General features: G+C 52.5%; 1 protein-coding gene across 2 annotated transcripts in view; it reads right to left on the bottom strand.

Annotated features, from left to right (window-relative positions):
- Window positions 1–18759, bottom strand: part of PACS1 (phosphofurin acidic cluster sorting protein 1) — a 141884-nt gene continuing 123125 nt past the window's right edge. Inside the window, exons 11-24 of one of the 2 annotated variants that reach the window (XM_044259730.1) lie at window positions 14890–14970; window positions 13434–13549; window positions 13128–13263; window positions 11815–11919; window positions 11006–11112; window positions 10145–10299; window positions 9898–10008; window positions 9030–9132; window positions 8553–8595; window positions 6620–6662; window positions 6228–6363; window positions 3344–3570; window positions 1620–1739; window positions 1–1469 (exon numbers count right to left, since the gene is read on the bottom strand). In XM_044259730.1, the coding sequence (XP_044115665.1) occupies window positions 1354–1469; window positions 1620–1739; window positions 3344–3570; window positions 6228–6363; window positions 6620–6662; window positions 8553–8595; window positions 9030–9132; window positions 9898–10008; window positions 10145–10299; window positions 11006–11112; window positions 11815–11919; window positions 13128–13263; window positions 13434–13549; window positions 14890–14970 (1599 nt within the window). In that variant the 3' untranslated portion in view covers window positions 1–1353. The remainder of the gene's footprint in view (window positions 1470–1619; window positions 1740–3343; window positions 3571–6227; window positions 6364–6619; window positions 6663–8552; window positions 8596–9029; window positions 9133–9897; window positions 10009–10144; window positions 10300–11005; window positions 11113–11814; window positions 11920–13127; window positions 13264–13433; window positions 13550–14889; window positions 14971–18759) is intronic. The other variant, XM_044259731.1, reaches the window with a different exon arrangement.

Genomic DNA, 18759 nt, shown 5'->3' with positions numbered 1-18759 from the left:
TAGTTGGTAAGAAATCACCAGTTTATTGAATGAAAAACCCAACATCCACTCAGTCCCTCAAGCCCCACCCCTCTCCTGCCCCGAGAGAGCAGCTCAGCCCAGGAGACGCTCCGGACAGCAGGGCTGAGCAGGGGTAAGGGCTGGAGGAGTTTGGGGAGGTATGGAGAATGAGAAAAACACTTTTCAAAATGAAGTTCTGTGCAAAAACTTCTAGAAGGGGTGAGAGAGGGCAACGGTAAAGCTCCGAAGGTGTGCGGTGGGGCGGGGGGGGCACGGAGGGCTGCGGCTGGGATGGTGGCCCTGTGTGCTCAGCTTCTCCTGAGAATGCTGATGGCCAAGGCTGAGGGGTTGGCTCAGACCCCCATGGCGAGAGGGCAGAATTGGGGCCCACTGGACAAACACCCGGCTGGGAAGGCGGGCTCTCTGCCTAGGCGTGAGGAGGGGACGGACACACTAGGGAGTGCGACACAAATGGACACGGAAGGCACAGGGAGATGCAGGGTCACAGACAATATGCCGGTGGGGGGGGTCTCTCTCCCAACTGTCCCAGTCTGGAGTTCAGGAAGAGGCAGCACTGTGCTGGTGGGGGAAGGGGAGAGGCAGAGGGAGGAGAGTCACCAACAAGGGGTAAGCCACAAGGACAGGGGTTGGTGCCCAAGCAAGTCACATGGAACCACCAAGAGACTGGCTGTGCAGAGAACCAAAGAAACATTCAAGGGTGCTTGTGACATTTAGGGGGGAACCTGGGGGTAAGTGAGGTGGTCGTGCATGAGGGAGACTGGGAAGGCCCCTCCACCCCAGAGAAACATGGCATCACCATAAAAAAGCTGTCCTGGTGATGAGGGAGGGGTGGGGCTGCCTCTGTGACTGTGGAGGGGAGGGGGGGGGTTCTTGGGTTCAGGGTACCCCTCTGACCCCCAGTGGGAGAACCCACAGCGTGGGAAGTGGCCGTGGGCTCCACTTGAGGAGGACAGGCAGGGCAGCTGGCAGAGATGGGGAGGGCTGGACTCCCTGCTGGGGGCCAGGGTCCCAGGCTTCCTATTTCCAGGAAGGAACTGGTGCCACGTGGGGAGATTAGAAGTCAGTGAAGGAATGCTCAGGCCTCAATTCCAGGGATGGGTGCCAGAAGGCAAAATCGACATGCCTTGGGCCTGGAGCAGGAAGGAGAGGACTGAGCAGGAGGGAGGGGAGCAGTGTCCCCACTGGCAGTGTCCTTCAGGACTGGGCAAAAAAGACGCAGACTCCCGGACCAGGAAAGGGGATGCTGGGCCGGGGCCTGCTGGCCTCCCCCTGCCCGCAGGCGGTGAGGCTGGTGGCAGTGCCAGGAGGGAGAGTGGCCAGGAGATAATGCCCTCAGGTGGCCTTGCTGCCACTGAACAGTCCCACTGGAAAGTGCTTGACATGGGTGGGCCACTGGGCCGCCAGCTGGAAGAACTTGATGTCACTCCACTCGACTCCGTCGATGGACACTGGGGTGACAGGGGAAGGACGGGTTGACCAGGGCTGCTAAGGCCACCTCCCCAGGGTCCCTTGGGGAGGGCCATCGCCTCCCTCCCCCCAGAGTCCCCGGCCCCTCTTCTTCCCACCCCGCCCGGCAACTTCCGCCCATCTCCCCATACCTCTCAGCATGGTCTGCTGCTGCTTGGCGGAGCAGATGAGGCGGCTGATGCCCTCGATGACCTGGCTCTTGGAATCTACCTCCTTTTCTCGAGGTTTCTTGCTCAGGAAGATGGTGGGAACTGGAAGGCAAGCAAAACCACCTCCATCACAGCCCTTGGAAAAGCAGCCACCCCTCTCCTCTCCCTCATCCCCACCAGCCCCTCTTCCTGTGGGAAGGGGAGGGGATTTGCAGCCAGCCATCCCTTCTCCGCGCTCCCTAGCTCGGGGGATGCAGGAGGCGCAAACCAGATCTTTGTTCTGCCCCCTCCCAGCACAAGCCTCTCCCTGAGCCTTGGTATCTTTAACTGTGTAACAAGGACCTGAACTAGTTAGTTTCTGAGGTCCCTTCTGGCTTGAATGTTCTAGGTAGCCTGTGGGGCAAGGTGCCCGTGTCCTTGGGCTCTCCCTCCTACACGCTCACATGCACATAGGGCTGAGTCTGCTGTGGCTAGGAGGGCCTCATGGCAGGGTCTGCAACGGCTCTGGCCCAGGGCTTTCAGGGCATCGAGGGGCGCATCGCGGCAGGCTTGCCCGGGCTGCGTCTCGGAGGTGCCTCTGTTGTTTGGCTTTAGGTCTGCTGCAGCCCCTGCTTGCCCCCGTGCGGAGCACTATGAAGCAGAGGCATGAACAGAAAGAGGCCTAGCTGCTTTGGGAGTGCTGAGGAGGGAGGGTCCGGCAGTTAAACGAACCTGACAGCTGGCTGGCGGTGGGCTGTGAGGGCCCGAGTCCCCCGGCAGGCTTGCCCGCTGCGGCCGGCGCATAGCAGAGCACACAGCGGCAAGCTCTGCCCGGCACTGGCCTGGCCGGGGGCGTTCCTGCCTTACTCTCTCAGAGCAGAGGGCCCGGGGACACCCCCCAACTCTGCCTCTAGTGCCTGAAACCACCCCTCTTATCCAAAATGGGCTGTACTACTCTTAATTCTTTTTAAAAAATATTTTATTTATTTGAAAGAGAGCAGGAGTGGAGAGAGGGAGAAGGAGACTCCCTGCTGAGCAGGGAGACCAACATGGGACCCGATCCGAGGACCCTGAGATCATGACCTGATCTGAAGGCAGACACTTTTTCTTTTTTTAAAGATTTTATTTATTTATTTGACAGAGAGAGAGAGATCACAGGTAGGCAGAGAGACAGGAAGAGAGAGAGAGGAAGGGAAGCAGACTCCCTGCTGAGCAGAGAGCCTGATGCGGGGCTCGATATCATGACCTGAGCCGAAGGCAGCGCCCCTGAAGGCAGACACTTAACTGACTGAGCCACGCAGGCGCCTTTAACTCCTCTTAACTCTTAAACAACTAGGCCCTTTTGCTCATGTGGGCTTGAGAGACTTCCAGGATTGGGTGCAAATGCCTGCTTCATGGGGACGCAGTGATGTCCTCCTCTGTCACGTGGTCCCCCTAGAGGGCAGTGGCTGGAAAGGCTCCATTCGTTGTGGCAGCGCTAACTGCCCCAGCCCCTACGGCGCTGAGGTTCAGCAGGCAGGGACCGATTACTCACTGGGGACATTCATTTCCTTGATTACAGAAGGACTGGCCTCATCTGGCAAGGTGAGCTAAGACCCTTGCAGAACCCTGGGCTGGACCACATGATAGATGGGCTGCTCTGCCCTCATCCAGAGGGCTCCCCGACCCTGAGAGGAGTCAGTGAACCCTGGTGGCCCCGATCGTCCCTGGCCTCAGATGTCACCTACCTTTCTTGTTCTTCTCTTTGGTGACTACAGTCATTGCCATGGTGCCGGAAAGCTGGGCCTCCCCACCATGGGGCAGGCGGGAAACCTGCACTGAGCGGAAGACGCTCTTGAGGGTGTTCTTGGAGCTGGCATCCCTCTTGTCACCTTCCCTCCTCCGCTCGCCAGGGTGGCCCAGCCAGTAGTCCACCTGGAGGCCAATCACGTCCCCATATGGGCTGTTGGGGCTCCTGAGGAGGGGAACAGTAACGGAGAGTAGGCTCTGCCCTCAGTTCCCAACTACATGGCCAGCCTCAGGGGTCAGCAGGGGACTGCCAGGCTCTGGGCGGGGTGAGGGGAGGTGGCGGGCTAGTGGTCCTGGGTTCCCTCCGGTCCCACAGAATTGGTTTCTGTGGGAAGAGAGTGATGGAATGATCGGAAGACAAAGCCAGGAGAGGGTGAAGACCTGAGGCACTGTGAGGGAACCAAACACAAAGTCACAGGGGTGGAGAGGAGCGGAGAGGAAGGAGGCTTGCCGCAGGAGGTGTGCACACATACTTACACACGCTCCTGCACATACTCGTGCACACACATGCAAGGACACACCCGGCAAGCAGAGCCCAGGCGAGACCCAACCAAGGGCCAGAGAGACAAAGTGGGCAGAGGCGCAAGCACCTTGGCCGGCTCCGCCACAGCCCCAGGAGGCTGAGCCGGTGGCTGCCGACCCGCAGCTTTCTCTTATTTATGGCACTTCTAGCTCAGGGGTAATTTTAGCTCCATGGGGAGAAAAGGCTGATGTTTTCTAGAAAGGAGGTGTCAGACACAATAGGTACACAGGCTACAAAAGTCATCTGACATTTCTCTTTCTGCCTGGTTCTAGCTGTTCCACTAAAAACCAGCTTTAATGGGATGGGAAAGGAGGTCGAGGTTAAGGGCTGGTCTGCAGACCCTTTGGGAAGCCTGGAACCATGAAGCATTACTGGCCGTGTGCGATTTCCTCCTTTCCTGAACTGTCCCTTCCATAGATCAGCAGAGACCACGAAGGGAAGTGAAAAGGGAAGGAGGGGAGGAGAGGGTGAGGGAGGGTACAGGCTGGGATCCAAGGTGCAACTGAGGCTTCTCGACATCTGAGAACATTCACGTTCTTCAGGGACCACGACCCTGTCACTGGTGTTTCTGGACAAACCACCAGCCAGTGCCTACCCTCTCTGCTGCTGAGGACCCTCCCCAGAAGAAACAGGAAGAGGCCAGGCAGAGAAAAGAGGAATAGGGAGGAAGAAGGTGCAGGGGCCCATTTGTGTTCCTGCCCCACGCCTGCCCTTTTCTCACCTCATGGCCTGTTCCCCTCAGGCCCCTTCTGGGACGGCTCTGCTCCACCCTCCCCTTCAGCGCCTCCTGCTCCGGCCTGGCACGACAGCTGCCTCCTGAGAGGCCACCCTGAGCACCTGGTCTAAACTCTGGATACTTAAGACCCTAAAGAAATTCTTTCCCCTTGCAGAACCATCCTCTACTGGTTTTTCATAGTGCTCACTGCAATCTACAGTTTGAATTTTTTGCGGCTCTGGCATTGCCAGGGCCCAGCAGCCTAAGCTCTAAGACTAGGACTAGCCTTTCTTATTTGCTGCTACAGCTCCAGTGCCCCAAATGGCCACTGTAATGACAGACAGCCAGCCAGACAGACTGCCTGCCTGAAAGAAGGCAGCAGCTCCCGCGTGCCAGGTACCAACAACACAAGCTCTTCCTGAAGCCTCACGAAACTCTGACATGGCCATTTCACTCCACTCCCGGAGTCCGAAATGAAGCTTAGTAAACTAAACTTTAGAAACTTTAGTTTGGCTCCTAAACCTTTTCAGAGGCCCATTTGTGTACTTGCTTGTAAAATCCATTTTTAGCAAGAACCCTGCTAAGACAGTTAGCAAGAGCCCCACCCTCCATCTGATCCCCTGGGGCGACTGGTCAGGGTCCTCATCCCCTACCGCCCCCCAGGAGATGTCTGACACCATGACTTGTCTCAGCAAGAGTCCTGTCAGGACTGTTCAGAAGCCCCCCGTACCCCTGGCTTTTCCTCTTAGTAATTTTCCACCCACGCTCACTCCCAGGGTAGAAATCTCCACATGGAGCTGAGCCACCCACCCTGCAAAATCCACAGCAGTGCCCCCTACACCTGTCTCAATGGTCATGCCCTGATGTGGTCTCCCTCACTGTGTCTTTTTTTTTTTTTTTTAAAGATTTTATTTATTTATTTGGGGTGGGGGAAGCATGCAAGTGGGGGGAGGGCCAGAGGCAGAGGAAGAGAGAGAATTCCAAGCTGGCTCTGTGCTGAGCGTGGATCCTGGACATGGGGCTCGATCCCACGATCCTGAGACCATGACCTGGGCTGAAATCAAGAGTCAGAGGCTTAACCAACTGAGTCACCCAGGTGCCCCTCCCTCACTGCGCTTTAACAAGTGTCACTGAGTAATCTGGTCTTTAGCACAAGCTAGTACAGTGGACTAACACAGAGCCATGACTCAAACCGGGCTGTGCAGGTCTCCCACGGCCGCACTCCACCACACCTGCCAGTCCCCCAGCAAGACCCCTGCACAGCACTTTACAGGCTGGGAAGAGCCCCCCTGCCACTTGTCTCATTCGCTTCTACCCTGGGAGACAGATGGGGAAGAAAGTATCCCGCACTGTACAGAGTAGTTCCACGTGCCTGGCTAGCACCCTAAGTCTCTGAATTGGGACTCCAAAGCTCTCGCCACTGTCCTGCTCTCGACACTCAGTAAGCCATCGTCGTCATGCAATGCTGTAGGCAGGCGGGGATGGAGGGGTAGGGGAGAGGGGTGCTAAGGGGGAGTCGATCAGGTTCCTGGGCCCTGATGGAGGGGTCTGGAAGGAAGGAGAGGTATGGGCAAGAGCCCCTTACCCCACAACGGCGAGGGCACTGCTCATGGAGGGGGATGAAGGAGGGGTGGCTGTGGTATCTCGGCTCAGGCCTGAGCTGGAAGGCGGTGATGTGGAGGGCACGGTGAGGCTGACCACAGGCGAGTCGTCCCCATCGCCTGTCAGGGGGACAGACACAGTTGGCCAGAGGAAGCCACCCCCGACCAGTTAATGACAAGGGGTCTCAGCTGCTGCTGAGCTAAGCCTGGACAGCTCCCCACTGCCCCCTGCTACCACTTCACCTGGGAAGTGAGGGTGCCCAAACTCTGACTTAACCTTAGGACACCCAGAGGCTTCACCTTCTGGCCTGCCGGACTAGAGGAGGCCGAGAAGGCATTGCCTCACTCCACAGGAGCATAAGGGCCCCAGGCTCACCTGCTGTGGAGGGAGAGTCTTCAACCAGACCCACCTTCACCACCTGGGAGAAAGAAGAGACGCTGCATTAGGTCCTCTGACTAAAGCTGTACGCATTTTGGTCCATTTGGAAGCCAGTGATTAGACACAACAGCCATTACTATATATCATGCTTTAAACATCTTTGCAAATCCAGAGCAGCCCAGATCTGACGAGAGAATATGGGTAAGACAGTGATCCCAGGCACCCCCCACCCCCCGTTCTCTACCTCAAGGCAGTGTACTAATTTCAGCTTCCCAAAGAATTTTAGATTTCTCATAGAGAAGTCTGGGAAGGAGAGAGGGGGCCCTCCAGCAGCCAGCAAAGGCACAGCTAGAAACAGACTATTTGAATGTCACAGCTGTGGCTTGAAGTGACAGGTGACTCCTGATGAAGTAGCAGGCCCAGGGCCTAGCACCTGGCAGAGGTGCTAGGGAGTGCTATGAGGTCACGGAAACGGGACCCCAGGGACTGACGGGGAGTCTCGATCGCGATCACGATCAAGTGCGGATGGTTCCCTCAAGGCTACTCAGAACACAGGGCTGCTATTCACTGGCTTGTCCCAAACTCTCTCTGCATTCTTATTGTAGTTCCTGGAAAGTAACATCCTAACATTCTCAACTTCCTGGATACAATTCCCCTTGCTCCCCTGGTATTATATGAGGCTGCCCTTCCTTTGTTTATTTCAATTGAAAAAAAAATTTTTTTTTTCACATCTCTCTCTGTCTGTGAGGCTAGAGTGGGCAGCAACCCACAGCTCCATGAAGAAGCAAATCAAATCATCAACCTAGGCTACAGGCTGTGGTCTAGAGCTTCCAACATGGCTTCTGGGAGTAGCCCCAGGGGCTAACAGGGACTAAGTGGACTGTTCAGACAGGAGGTCTTAGCAAGGCACAAGAAGGGGCAACCGAATTTCTCCAGGCTCAGGGATTTCCCACGATCACTCAAGACATCCAGAACCCGGGTTGAGCATAGAAGAGGCCCTTCACATTTGCATATGCCCCCTACCCAAAGCTAGGAGATTAGAGGAAAAAAGACAAGCTGATTTTGAAGAGAAATTCGATTGTCTCACACACGGAAATCTGAAATTTCAGTCATGCTTTTGTGGTATGCTTTGGTCACCCAGGGTGTCACCTCTGTCACCTCTGGGGTCCCTCTTTTGGTTGGGTCTCTGCCTTATGGCTCACTACTGCCAAATGAAAAGACAGCACCACCTGACATCACCAAGAGGTTTCCCTTTTATTTCCAAAATCAACTCATGTAGAGATTCTCCTTTGACTAAATAGGAGGGAAAAGAAGGAATCTTCGTTTCAAAGGTACATCTGACCCTGGACACAGAAATACCTACTTCTTGGACTTCTCTTCAGAATATCATCTACCATTATTTCATTTCAGAGGCAGCTTGCTTTTCCCTGGAGCCTACAGAACTATGCTCTGGACGTCATGCCCCAGGCCAAGGCACCAGGTTCAGGACTTGGTGTAATAAAAAGGAGATACGAGTGGTGATCTGGGGACAGCCCATGATTCGGGAAAGGAGAACACCGAAAGGAGCAGCTCAGTGCATATCCCAGCCCGGGGTTTCTCCACCTGGGCACTGCTGACACTGGGGCCAGATCAGTCTGTCTGTCATAGGGGCTGTCCTGAGCACTGTGGCAAGTTCAGCAGCACCCCTGCTCCCTAACCACTAGATGCCAGTAGAACCCCAACTTCAGCTGTGACAACCAAAAAACGCCTGCAGACACTGCCAGACCTCTCCTGGGGGCAAAACTGCTTCTGGATGAGAACCACTCTCTAGATGAATTTTGGGTGTGTGTGTATGTGTGTGTGTGCACGCACGCGCGCACATGAGGGCACTGAGGGACAGGAAGGCCAGGAGAACGGGTGTGGTACAGAGGAGCGGGGAGTCAGTACTCACACCAATGAAGGGGATAAACTTCTGATAGGAGTCTTCATCAGGGCTGTTGGGAGACAAAGGGAAGCCTTACAGTTAGTGGGTCATCTGCATGGAGAGCCGGGGATACAAGCTTTTCATATTTTACTGTGGTCTCAAGGGAGTCCAGACACTACAGGACACTTTCCATCGCATCTCAGGATGGCACGAGGAACCTCAGATGGAGGCAAACCCCCCAGTTTTGCATGCTGCACCACGCGTGAATGTCAGCACCTAGGATGGGCTTCTCTATACCGAGGGGGTATCCATTTGGGTGGGGAGGCCCAGGTTAGGGAGGGGAGTGCCTGGATGGGAGGTAGTCAAAACCCTGTCTCTTTTGCTCTTGGCTGCCTACGAAGGGAAATGGGTGGGGAGACGGAAAATACAGAAAAGCGAAGAAAACTCAAGATTTATCTAGCCCACCCACCCTGTTTCCAAGAAATCCCCTGAAGTCAAACTTACAACTTATGCCTGCAGGTCAGCATGGCCTCAGCCACAGGGAGCTGGTGCGTCACCCCCGCCCCGTTGACATACTGCATGACCCGACCTACCACGTCCAGTTGCTCTGGAGAAAAGACAAGAGATAACTACCAACTTACTTCAGCAGGCAAACCTGAAAACCCTCTTAAAGAGACCCCTTCTGGAGACCCATCAGAAGACCCTAGCAGTTGCGGTAGAGAAAGCGTTCCGAGGGTCCTCCGGCTTTGAATATAAGAAATGATGAACCAAAGAGCTGCTCTCTCCCTTCCGACCTCTGCACTTCCTCAGTTTTGCTCTTTCTCAGGCTGATCACGCTCCCACATCACATCTGTTTCGCTCAAACCAATCTCGTAATCTAGAGGAACCCCTCCACTCCAACTCTCTGCCCATCACTTACTTCAAGGTCTGGCGATGCATTTACTGCTCTCCAGCCTTGCAGGGTTCAAGCTCGCTCTAAGCCCTGCCACTCCTACTCTGTATTTCAGACAAGGTCAGCACAGTGTTACTCGCTTATCAACAGATTGCTTAGTAACTATCCTCTGCTTCTTATATTTGGGTTCTACCACTAGAGATGTCCTCCTCACCAACTCCTCATGCCCGTCCTCATTTCTACATGTACAGGAGCAGAGCAGAAAGCAGAGCCTGAAAACATCCAGAGTGAAGAAGGGCTGCCCATAATGGGCCTCCCCATAACAAATATTTGCTGAAAAAATAAACATGCAAGGGACTGGGGGTGGCAGAGGTGCAGGGAGGAAGAGAAGCACACTCCTGCGGCCTTCTCCTCTGGCCAAGACTGGCTCTCCGTGGACCAGGTGGCATCCTGCCTCAACCCCTTGCAGAGGGCCATTACCTGACACTGGGGGCTCCGAGCGACTGAAGAGATCTCTCCAGCCAGAATCCAGGAAGGTACTGCTGTATCTGCTGTCAACTGAGCCCAAGTATTTGGCGACAGGGTGAGAACCTGGGAGATGGAAACCAGAGAAGGCAAACTGGTTAAGGCGTAGAATGATGGCCTGGCCTTCGGTCTCCCTAACTGTCCCTTCGTAGGGCCCAGCCCCAACATGCTGCTTCAGGAATGAAATCTGCCCCATCTTTACCGAGGGGAATGATGAGAAAGCGCATGTAGCCGAGCCAGTCAGAGGTCTTGCTGGCCAGCGACTTGACAAAGAACCGGAGGATGGAGCTCAGGTAGCTCTGGCCTCCCACGGCTGCCACCTTCACCGGTCTCGGCATGGACGAGTTGCAGTTGCAGCTGGGGAGCAAGGGAAGAGTCACAACCACATCCGGGAGGTTCACCAGCGTCCTGCTCGGAGGAGGGGCCCAAGCTCTGACTTTACTTGATCTCAACAACCCGCAGGGAAAAAATTAGCCAGTAAACATAATTCCCAGAGAAGCCATAAACTACAGTGCTTCTGCAATTAGGAGAGAAATCTAGGATCAAAGAGGGCAGGTAATCATCTAGAAGAAAGAATTAGCTTAGGCTAATGGGAGGCAATTTGGCAGTGGGCATGAGCCCAGACACCTGCAAGGCCCGAAGTTCTCGTTCCCATCGGCAGGGACTCCTGGCCCCTCTGGGGAGGTCCTGAGGAGGGAAAGCCCTGACTCTGGATGCCACATGGCACAGCACAGTTAGAGGGGTGAGAGTAAAATGCCTTTGTAAAACTCTGGTTCTCTCTTCCTGATCTTCTTCATCCTGGGTCTAACAAGACGATGTGGCGGGCGGGTCAAGGAGAGTCCAGGTGGGGAGGCAGGGAGAGCAGGAAAATGACGTTTTCACATCCTGACCTCTGGGACCAGCAGGGTCATCAGAGGACCATTGCCTGCCATTGCCCAACCACACAGTGACCAAGGATTTTTGGTCTGATGAGGCCAGGCGGTCCTGTCACTGCTTAGAAGTCAGGGTGGGAGGAAGAGGTGAGAGGGAATCCCAAAGGGCAGGAGATAAGTAGAACCCTTACTAGCGCTGGATACGGGTGAGCAGGGCGGACAGCACGGCCTGGACCTCTACGGTGGAACAGGTACACACGACAGGCTTCCGTTGGTCTTGGAGCAGTTCTGCCACATACTGGGGGGCAGGGAGGGAAAGGGCAGGGACACAGGTGAGGCCACGCAGCAGGGACAACAGCTCCCCCACAGGCACCAAGAGAGCAAGGCCCAGCTAGAGGTGCAGGGCCCCAGCCTCTGTCCTTCAGACCAGAGCTGGGCCGAGAAGGTCAGGGTTCCGGCCGCCAGTGACGAGAAGGTGGGGCTAGAGCCCATGCAGACATGCTAACCAGGCAACGTGGAAAGGCTAAGGAATCTTTAGATTCCAATGCTGTCTCTGTAGGATATTTCCCAGGAGGCGGGGCTATTAGGAAAGAGGGATTCTGGCACCAGGATCTAACTGGGTGGACAGCAGTGACTGGGAGCCCAAGCGGATTGGCTCTGCCTCTTCTGAACTGCCTTCATGGGACCCACGGGCCACCTCGGGCATGTTACAGCACTTCGTACCTCTCAAGATACCATTATTCTGCTATGCTGACAGGAAAACCACACATAACCATCCTGGAAGGAAGGTAGGATCAGTTGCTTTTCTACAGATGAGGAAACTGAGGTACAGAAAATAAGGGACGTGAGATCCCACAGGCCAGAATGTGACAGAAGTAGGACAGGATGAGTTCAGGGAAGAGGGGCCAGAGATGTGGAGGTCACTTTCCTTTTTCTCCATGTCCTGCGTCTTGTTCCCCAGAACCCTTCCTCCCCAGCCCTGCCATCTGTAATGCTTTACCTGGCCCTGCCAGTCAGCAGTGTTGACAAGGATGACATTTTCTGGGAGGGCTGCATCTGATACCAGGATCTGATTCAGCTGGTCATATACCACCTTTCTTGGGATCTGCAGGGACAGAAGTGCCTGTGAGGCATCCCAGGCAGTGTAAGGGCAGGGAAGGGAGCAGTGGGGTAGATCTCTGGCGCAAGGGCATTCAGAGAAAACAGACTAGGAATTTCTGGAGGAGACCCAGTATCCCACTGGTCAGAGCAAAACGGAAAGGAGGAGGATAAAGAGTGAGCAGAGTCCTTAAGGAACACGCACTCGGACACCAGGAACAAAGCCACAGCAGCTGTCCTGACAGAGGGAGAAGCGCCGTGAGCCTCCCTTAAGGGTAACAATACAGCATGCAGTACCGGGAGAGGAGGGGGAGGTAACAGTTAGCAGGTGCTCCCAGAAATGAACACGAGGGCAGTGGGGAGAGAACCAAGGAGAACAGCAGTGAGTGCGGTGTGGGGAGCCCCACTGTCGCAGAGGACAAAAGGTACTTTAGGAACAGGGACTGGCAAGAAGGGCGACACCTCGCCCCAGGCACAGTCTATTCTGGTCTCTAGCTCACTTTCAGCTCCGTGACAGCATTGAACTCGGGAAGCCACACCGACACAAACTCTCCTCTCACTGATATTTATCAGGTAAATGAACAGGCTTGCTGTTCTCTAGAGGAGGAGGAGCTGTGTGAGCTAAGTCACTTCAGAAAGGCTCCTTCCCCAAGCCCCCTGCACCACTGGCCTTTAGGAAGAGGACGGAATTCCTGAGGCCCAGTCTCTTCTGCTTCTCTTCCAGCCTCCTCTTAGGTCTCTCAATCAAAGTATTTTAATACTGCTGATTTGTCACCTTGAAGTCACAATCACTGGCCCACAGTAGTGCTCAAGTTATCTGAGCCCAGGTGGGAGACGTCCAGTGGGATTTTGACGGCTGCTGTCCTCTAGAAGGACTGGCTCACCACACGGTCTCCAGACTGATGTCTGATGGGGGCAGAGGAGGCAGAGAAAACAAGGTGTGGAAATGCCACCTGGGCTGATGCAGGCTGCGACGAAGCCGGTGTCTCCTGCTCCCCCCTCTGCTGCCCGAAGAGCAGCTACCAAGGCAATCCCACGTGAGGAGTGGCGCATGGTAGACTTCTCTGATGTAGATCTGTCTTCAAGACTTTTACTCAGGGCACTTCAAAGTATTCCTCCTTTTTTCTCTACCTAACCACCCCAGGAAGATGACAAAACAGAAGCCAAGGGCTGAGGACGCTCAGAGGGTCCCGGCCTGGAGGGGTGAGAGGGTACCTGTGTGCTGTGGCCCAGGTCGGGCGACCGCTCGCTGTCAGAGCTGTTGGTCCTCTCGCTCAGGGGCTTGGAGAGCTGCCGCTCCTTCAGGGGGGTGCTCCTCTTCTGCCGCGGTGTGAGCACCCCGTCCATTCTGCTGCCGGAGACATGGGAAGGAGGTAGTTACTAGCCTCTGCAATCCAAGGCCACGGCTAGTCCCACTCTTCCCTAGGCCAGGAGCCTCTGCTAAGCATGGTCACAGCCTGGCACTATTTGATTGGTTTAATTCTACTCCCTGTTTTAGGACTTTCTTCTCATCTTGAGTACCTGGGGGAAGCAGAACCTTGGAGATCTGTTTTGCTGGATTTCATGGGAGTTTTGACCTTCTCTGGCACAACCAGACTCGTGCTCACATCGCCAAACATGTCCTGGTCAGTGATTTCCTGCCATGGAAGAAAGGAAACAGCAAGGGTTACTTCCCTGTCAGGGACCACCCAGGAGTCTCATCTGTTTTGACCGGGCCCATCACCATGACAGGGAGAGTCGGTCTCTTGGTCTTTTTTCCTTGGAAGCACAGGGTTCCACAGCTCCTACCTCACCAGAGGAGGAAGACTTCTGTTTAACTTAACTGAGCGTATCCACTGTGCTGGAGACCGTCTCTTGCTAGTCAGTGTGCATTTATGAACTATGTGTCAACGCACAAACCCGGACTGATGCTCTGGCTTTAGGCAGGAAGGAGAATTTTAACCAGCAAGTGAAATGACTGGCGTTTCATTTCGGAAACGGCCACTCTGCAGCATGAACCACAGCTGGGCAAGAGTGGAAGCTGGGTTCTCGGATTTCTGGTGGACTATAAAGTGCAAGTGGGAAGTTTTAGATTATCCTGCATCAGGCCTAACATTGGGTTATACACCAGATCTTCAAGGCACCATCATTTATATAGGAAACCTAAGTCTGAACTAATTCTTCCTTGGACTCCATTCAACTACCAGGTCCCACCGTGAGGCTAATGCATAGTCCAGCCCCAGACAGTATTGGTAAGGTTCTCTGCTCCCTCCCGCCCTGTGTTCGCGTCCAGTCCCACTGGGTGAACTTCTGCATATGCTGAGAGGCCCAGTTTAGATGTCCCTCTCTAGTCGGAATCACTCTGTCCTTCCCTCGGCCTCCACAGAGCCTCTGCACAGGTGTACACAGCATGGCTTTCCTCCTGGAGGGTGGCATCTTGACGCCAGACACCATGACGTTCTCACCTTTGCATCTTCATTGCTCAGCACATGTAGCTGCCCAGAAAACGTGTGTGGGGTTAATGTCTAAACTGGGCACCCCGGGCAATTCATTCTGTTTCTCTAGGGCTTGGCCTGCCCTCCTGGGCAGCTCCCGTCTCTTAGGGGAAACACCTGACCAATGGTCACTTGGAAATTTAACGTGTAGCCTGCCTGCTCACTCTAAGAGCAACACTGGAGGAATGATTTTTGAGAGGAAGATACCGGTTGTCATCTCTCAGAAGTAAATAAGGGTGACAGAGAGTGAGAAGTTATCTGAATTAGCATTTAATCAGATCGAGTTAAAGAACAGAACGGGGACATTTTTGGTTTGCTAATTTAGGGAATGACCTGTTCTCCAGGGTAGGTTACATTTCATGGGTAAGGATTCCAGGAAGGAAGAGAACACAGGACATTCACAAGTCCACAGATACAAGATCCCAGGGTGGTCCTAAAGGTCTTTTGGTTTTATTTCTAAAGGTATAAAAACTATGTTAAATGGGGGACCGAGCCACACATACCAGAGTGTCTGTTTCAGTCAAGCTGTCATCTTGGTTTTTAATCCAGGCAGATTTGACTTTTTCTAGAGCAGCCAATTCCATCTGCAAAAATTATAATAATTAGTCATCACCAATCCAAGTAACTACCATTCTAACTGGTTTTCTAGGTTCCCGAGGAGTTTAAAATACTCCCACTTAATATGAAGACCTCATAAAATCTTTGGAATTTTCGTCTTATAAGGAGTATGTTTTTGTGAAAACTAAGTATCAGAAGGGTCAGTTATTTTTATAATCATTAAATTACACAGTGAGATGTAGAACCCAGCATTTCTGACTCTCACAAGATGTCACAGAAAAGAGAAGCTCAAAGTTTAGATGGCTTTGTATGGGATGCACAGGGTCTCTGACTCTGGATGCAGTAAATGCCCTTTGCCCAGGAGGAACATTTGGGGCCTCTTCTACTTGTCAGAATTTGTTGAGAAGAAAGGAGAATCTCACAGTTCAGGTCTTTGACTTTGAGACTAAAGACGTCCATGGCAGCCAAATTTATTTTGCTTGGTAGAAACATCTAGAATATCCTCAAAAAAATTAATATACTAAGCAAAATGCCAAGCCATTTAGGTGTGAATGAATTCTCCCTTTGTCCCCAAGTCTTACTAACATTTCTAATAAACGTTAAAAATTTACTTCATAAATACTCATACATAAAATTAGATTTTTCACATTTGCTAATACTGTTTCTGGCTGTGCAATGTCAATGTCAAAGTCATGAGAATTTGAGGATTGTGGGTCTTAGAGACAGGGAAGGTATTGGCCTTAGTGAATCTCTTCGGAAACCAGGGAGTCAGGAAAGATCGAAGATATCCTACACTTCATCCCAATTACTCAAAGTCCCTCTTCTGAGTAAATTATAAATAGTACTGAGAAACGGGAGGCATGTAAGTTCAAGGGGCCACTTGGCAAACTAATGAACAAGCAGGCCCATGTTTTCTCCACCTCGCCCCCGATGACACTTTGGCCCAGATCCTTCTTCATTGTGGGGGATGTTGTCCCGTATGCCGCAGGATGTTAAACAGCCTCCCAGCCTCTCCTCGCCGGATGCCAGCAGCAGCAGCACCACCCCTGCCAGGTCTGATCATCAAAATGTCTAGTCACTGCCAGAGCTGAATGTTCCTTGGAAGGAGGCAAAAATCACCCCTGGTAGAGAGCCACTGTCCAAAACCATCTGCAAGATCAACCCAACACACTTGATCTGACTGTGACTCCAGACCTGGAGTCGCTTTGCCTCCGATTACACAGCTAGTTCACTGCACATTATTTATGTGAACAACCAATGCCAACAGAGTCCAGAACTGTGAAAAAGTCCTGGTCAGATTTGAGATAGAAGATGGGGACGCTCGGGTGGCTCAGTCAATTAAGTGTCCAGTTCTTGATTTTGGCTCAGGTCAGGACCCTAGGGTCGTGAGATGGAGCCCTGCGTGGAGCTCTGTGCTCAGTGGCGGGCGCTGGGCAGGTGTTCTGCTTGATAGTCTCTCCCTCCCTCCATGCCACCCTTCCCCCGTTGCAGATGTGCTCTTTCTCTCTCTCTCAAATAAACCAATCTTTTTTTTTTTAAGATTTTATTTATTTATTTGACACAGAGAGAGAGAGAGAGAGAGAGATCACAAGTAGGCAGAGAGGCAGGCAGAGAGAGAGAGGAGGAAGCAGGCTCCCAGCTGAGCAGAGACCCTGATGTGGGGCTCGATCCCAGGACCCTGGGACCATGACCTGAGCCGAAGGCAGAGGGTTTAACCCACTAAGCCACCCAGGCGCCCCTCTCAAATAAATAAATCTTAAAAAAAAAGACTGAAGATGATTTCACTTCATTTTGGATCTCAGTATGACAAATGAGTTAAACCCATTCAAGGAGAATGAACTGGGGCATTAACATCATTTTGCTGGAGGGCTTTAAAGAGCACATCCTGTTATTAAGCCTTCTGATAGGTACAGAATTGTTTCCGTGGTTAAGCTGCAACAACTTTCACTTGGGTTGGCATTAGAGGGAACCTGCTGGCTATTTCCTGACTCTTCTAGATGTTCCAAACAATCCCATTAGAAGCAAACTCCCAATTCTCCAAATTTCTACTTCTATAAATACAAAGGGCTTTTCTCACCCCAGAGCCCTGGACCACCAGCTGTGCCGTAGCTGCATCTAACTGTGTAGTACTGGAGGCAGATGCCAGCAGCCCAAGGCACTGCGCCCGTGGGGTGATGCTGGCTGCTGCAGGAGGAGGACATGCTCCTGTGGAGATGTGGGAAGCAGAGTGGAGTGGTATTTTAGGCTATCAATTTTATGAAGTACTAGTCTCAAATGCCATCATCTACAGTGCAATGGAAATAACTTCCAGCAGCAGGCAGTCTTGGCTGAAAGGCTATATCTCTCGACCTCCCTAACTAAAGCACTGTCAGCACCTACTGTTATCAGCTTGGAAAACCAAATTATGTTGCTACTGTGGGCTCCCAGTCTTGGGAAAATTCAACAACTGTACTAATTTTTAAAAAATTATTTGAGAGAGAGAGAGAGAGAGAAAACAAGCATGCTCGAGTGAGCAAAGGCAGGGGCAGAGGGAGAGGGAGAAAATCCCAAGCAGACAGACTCCACACTGAGTGTGGAGCCCCATGTGGGGCTCGATCTTATGACCTTGAGATCATGACCTGAGCTGAAAGCTTAACTGACAGAGCCACCCAGATGCCCCAACAACTGTAATAATTTGTATCAACAGAAATACCTTCTGGTTCTAGTGATAAACTGAATCCTCTGAAATTTCGGGAACGAAAAAGAAGATTAAGAAAAACAACTATGAAACAACACTAGGAAGTCAGAGAGAGAGGATAAAGGTCAGGTTGCATGTGCACACCTGCCCACGTATGCACAATCTCAGTGTTCTTCCCCTAATATACTGGGAAGTTCTCTGTAAAAGCACGGTTCACTCTGTCATTCCCGAAGGGCCTTTCACACTAAAGGATTCCAAAATTCCACATCCACATCGAAACATATGGGCCTCTTCAAAATAGAAATATCACAGAGAATCAGCAAAGCAAGTCTGAAATCTGGCCAGCAGAACGAGGATTTGAAGGACTCATGACAAAGACAGCTAGATCCCAACAGGTTCAGGAGGGCAGAACTGAAACGGCTCTAACTGACGGTCAGGAGAGAAGAGCCACGGCAGCTTCTGTTCACCGCACGCTCGCCGAGTAGTAAATCCATCCACCCATCAACCCACCGCCACACGGCGGACTGAGCCACATTCTCTCATCGTATATGTGCACTGCCTTACAAGGTGTGTGCTTTTAACAAGTACTTTGTAGATGAAGAAACGAAGGCCTGACAACGGCCCCACATCACACAGTCAGTAGAATGATGGAGTCGAGATTCAAACTCAGAAGTCTGCCTCCAGACCACGTGCTCTCAACCCAGTCCCACTTTGCCCAGATGAATGTTCTGCGTAGACAGGGACCCTTAGGCCATTATATTGTTAAGACTGATACTCAATTGTCCTAACTTTGAGCTAACTGGGCTGCTGGGACAACTAAGGCACCTGGAGGCTCAGAACATCAGTGGTTTCCCCTTTAAATCACGTTAGTCACGTAACTGAGACTAAAGCAGAACCTGCAGACACGTTCTATCAACCCAGAAATACCTTCATTAGTATAAATGATAACAATCCCTAGCATTTACCGAGCATTCATTACAAGTCAGTGTTTTGGGGCATTATATCAGTTAAAAATTTAATTGCATTTTGTTACGTACTCCTCGTTCCACACTCCTAGGACACTAGGAAACAGCTCTCCTTCGGCCCAGTCCCAGGTTCCTCTCTAGAAGAGTCAGCCCTTGTATTTATAATTAAGATG

Source organism: Neovison vison, chromosome 7 (assembly GCF_020171115.1).
Source record: "Neovison vison isolate M4711 chromosome 7, ASM_NN_V1, whole genome shotgun sequence".
Taxonomy (NCBI): Eukaryota; Metazoa; Chordata; class Mammalia; order Carnivora; family Mustelidae; genus Neogale; species Neogale vison.
Note: the sequence above shows the minus strand (reverse complement) of the source record. Positions and strands in the feature narration are given on the sequence as shown.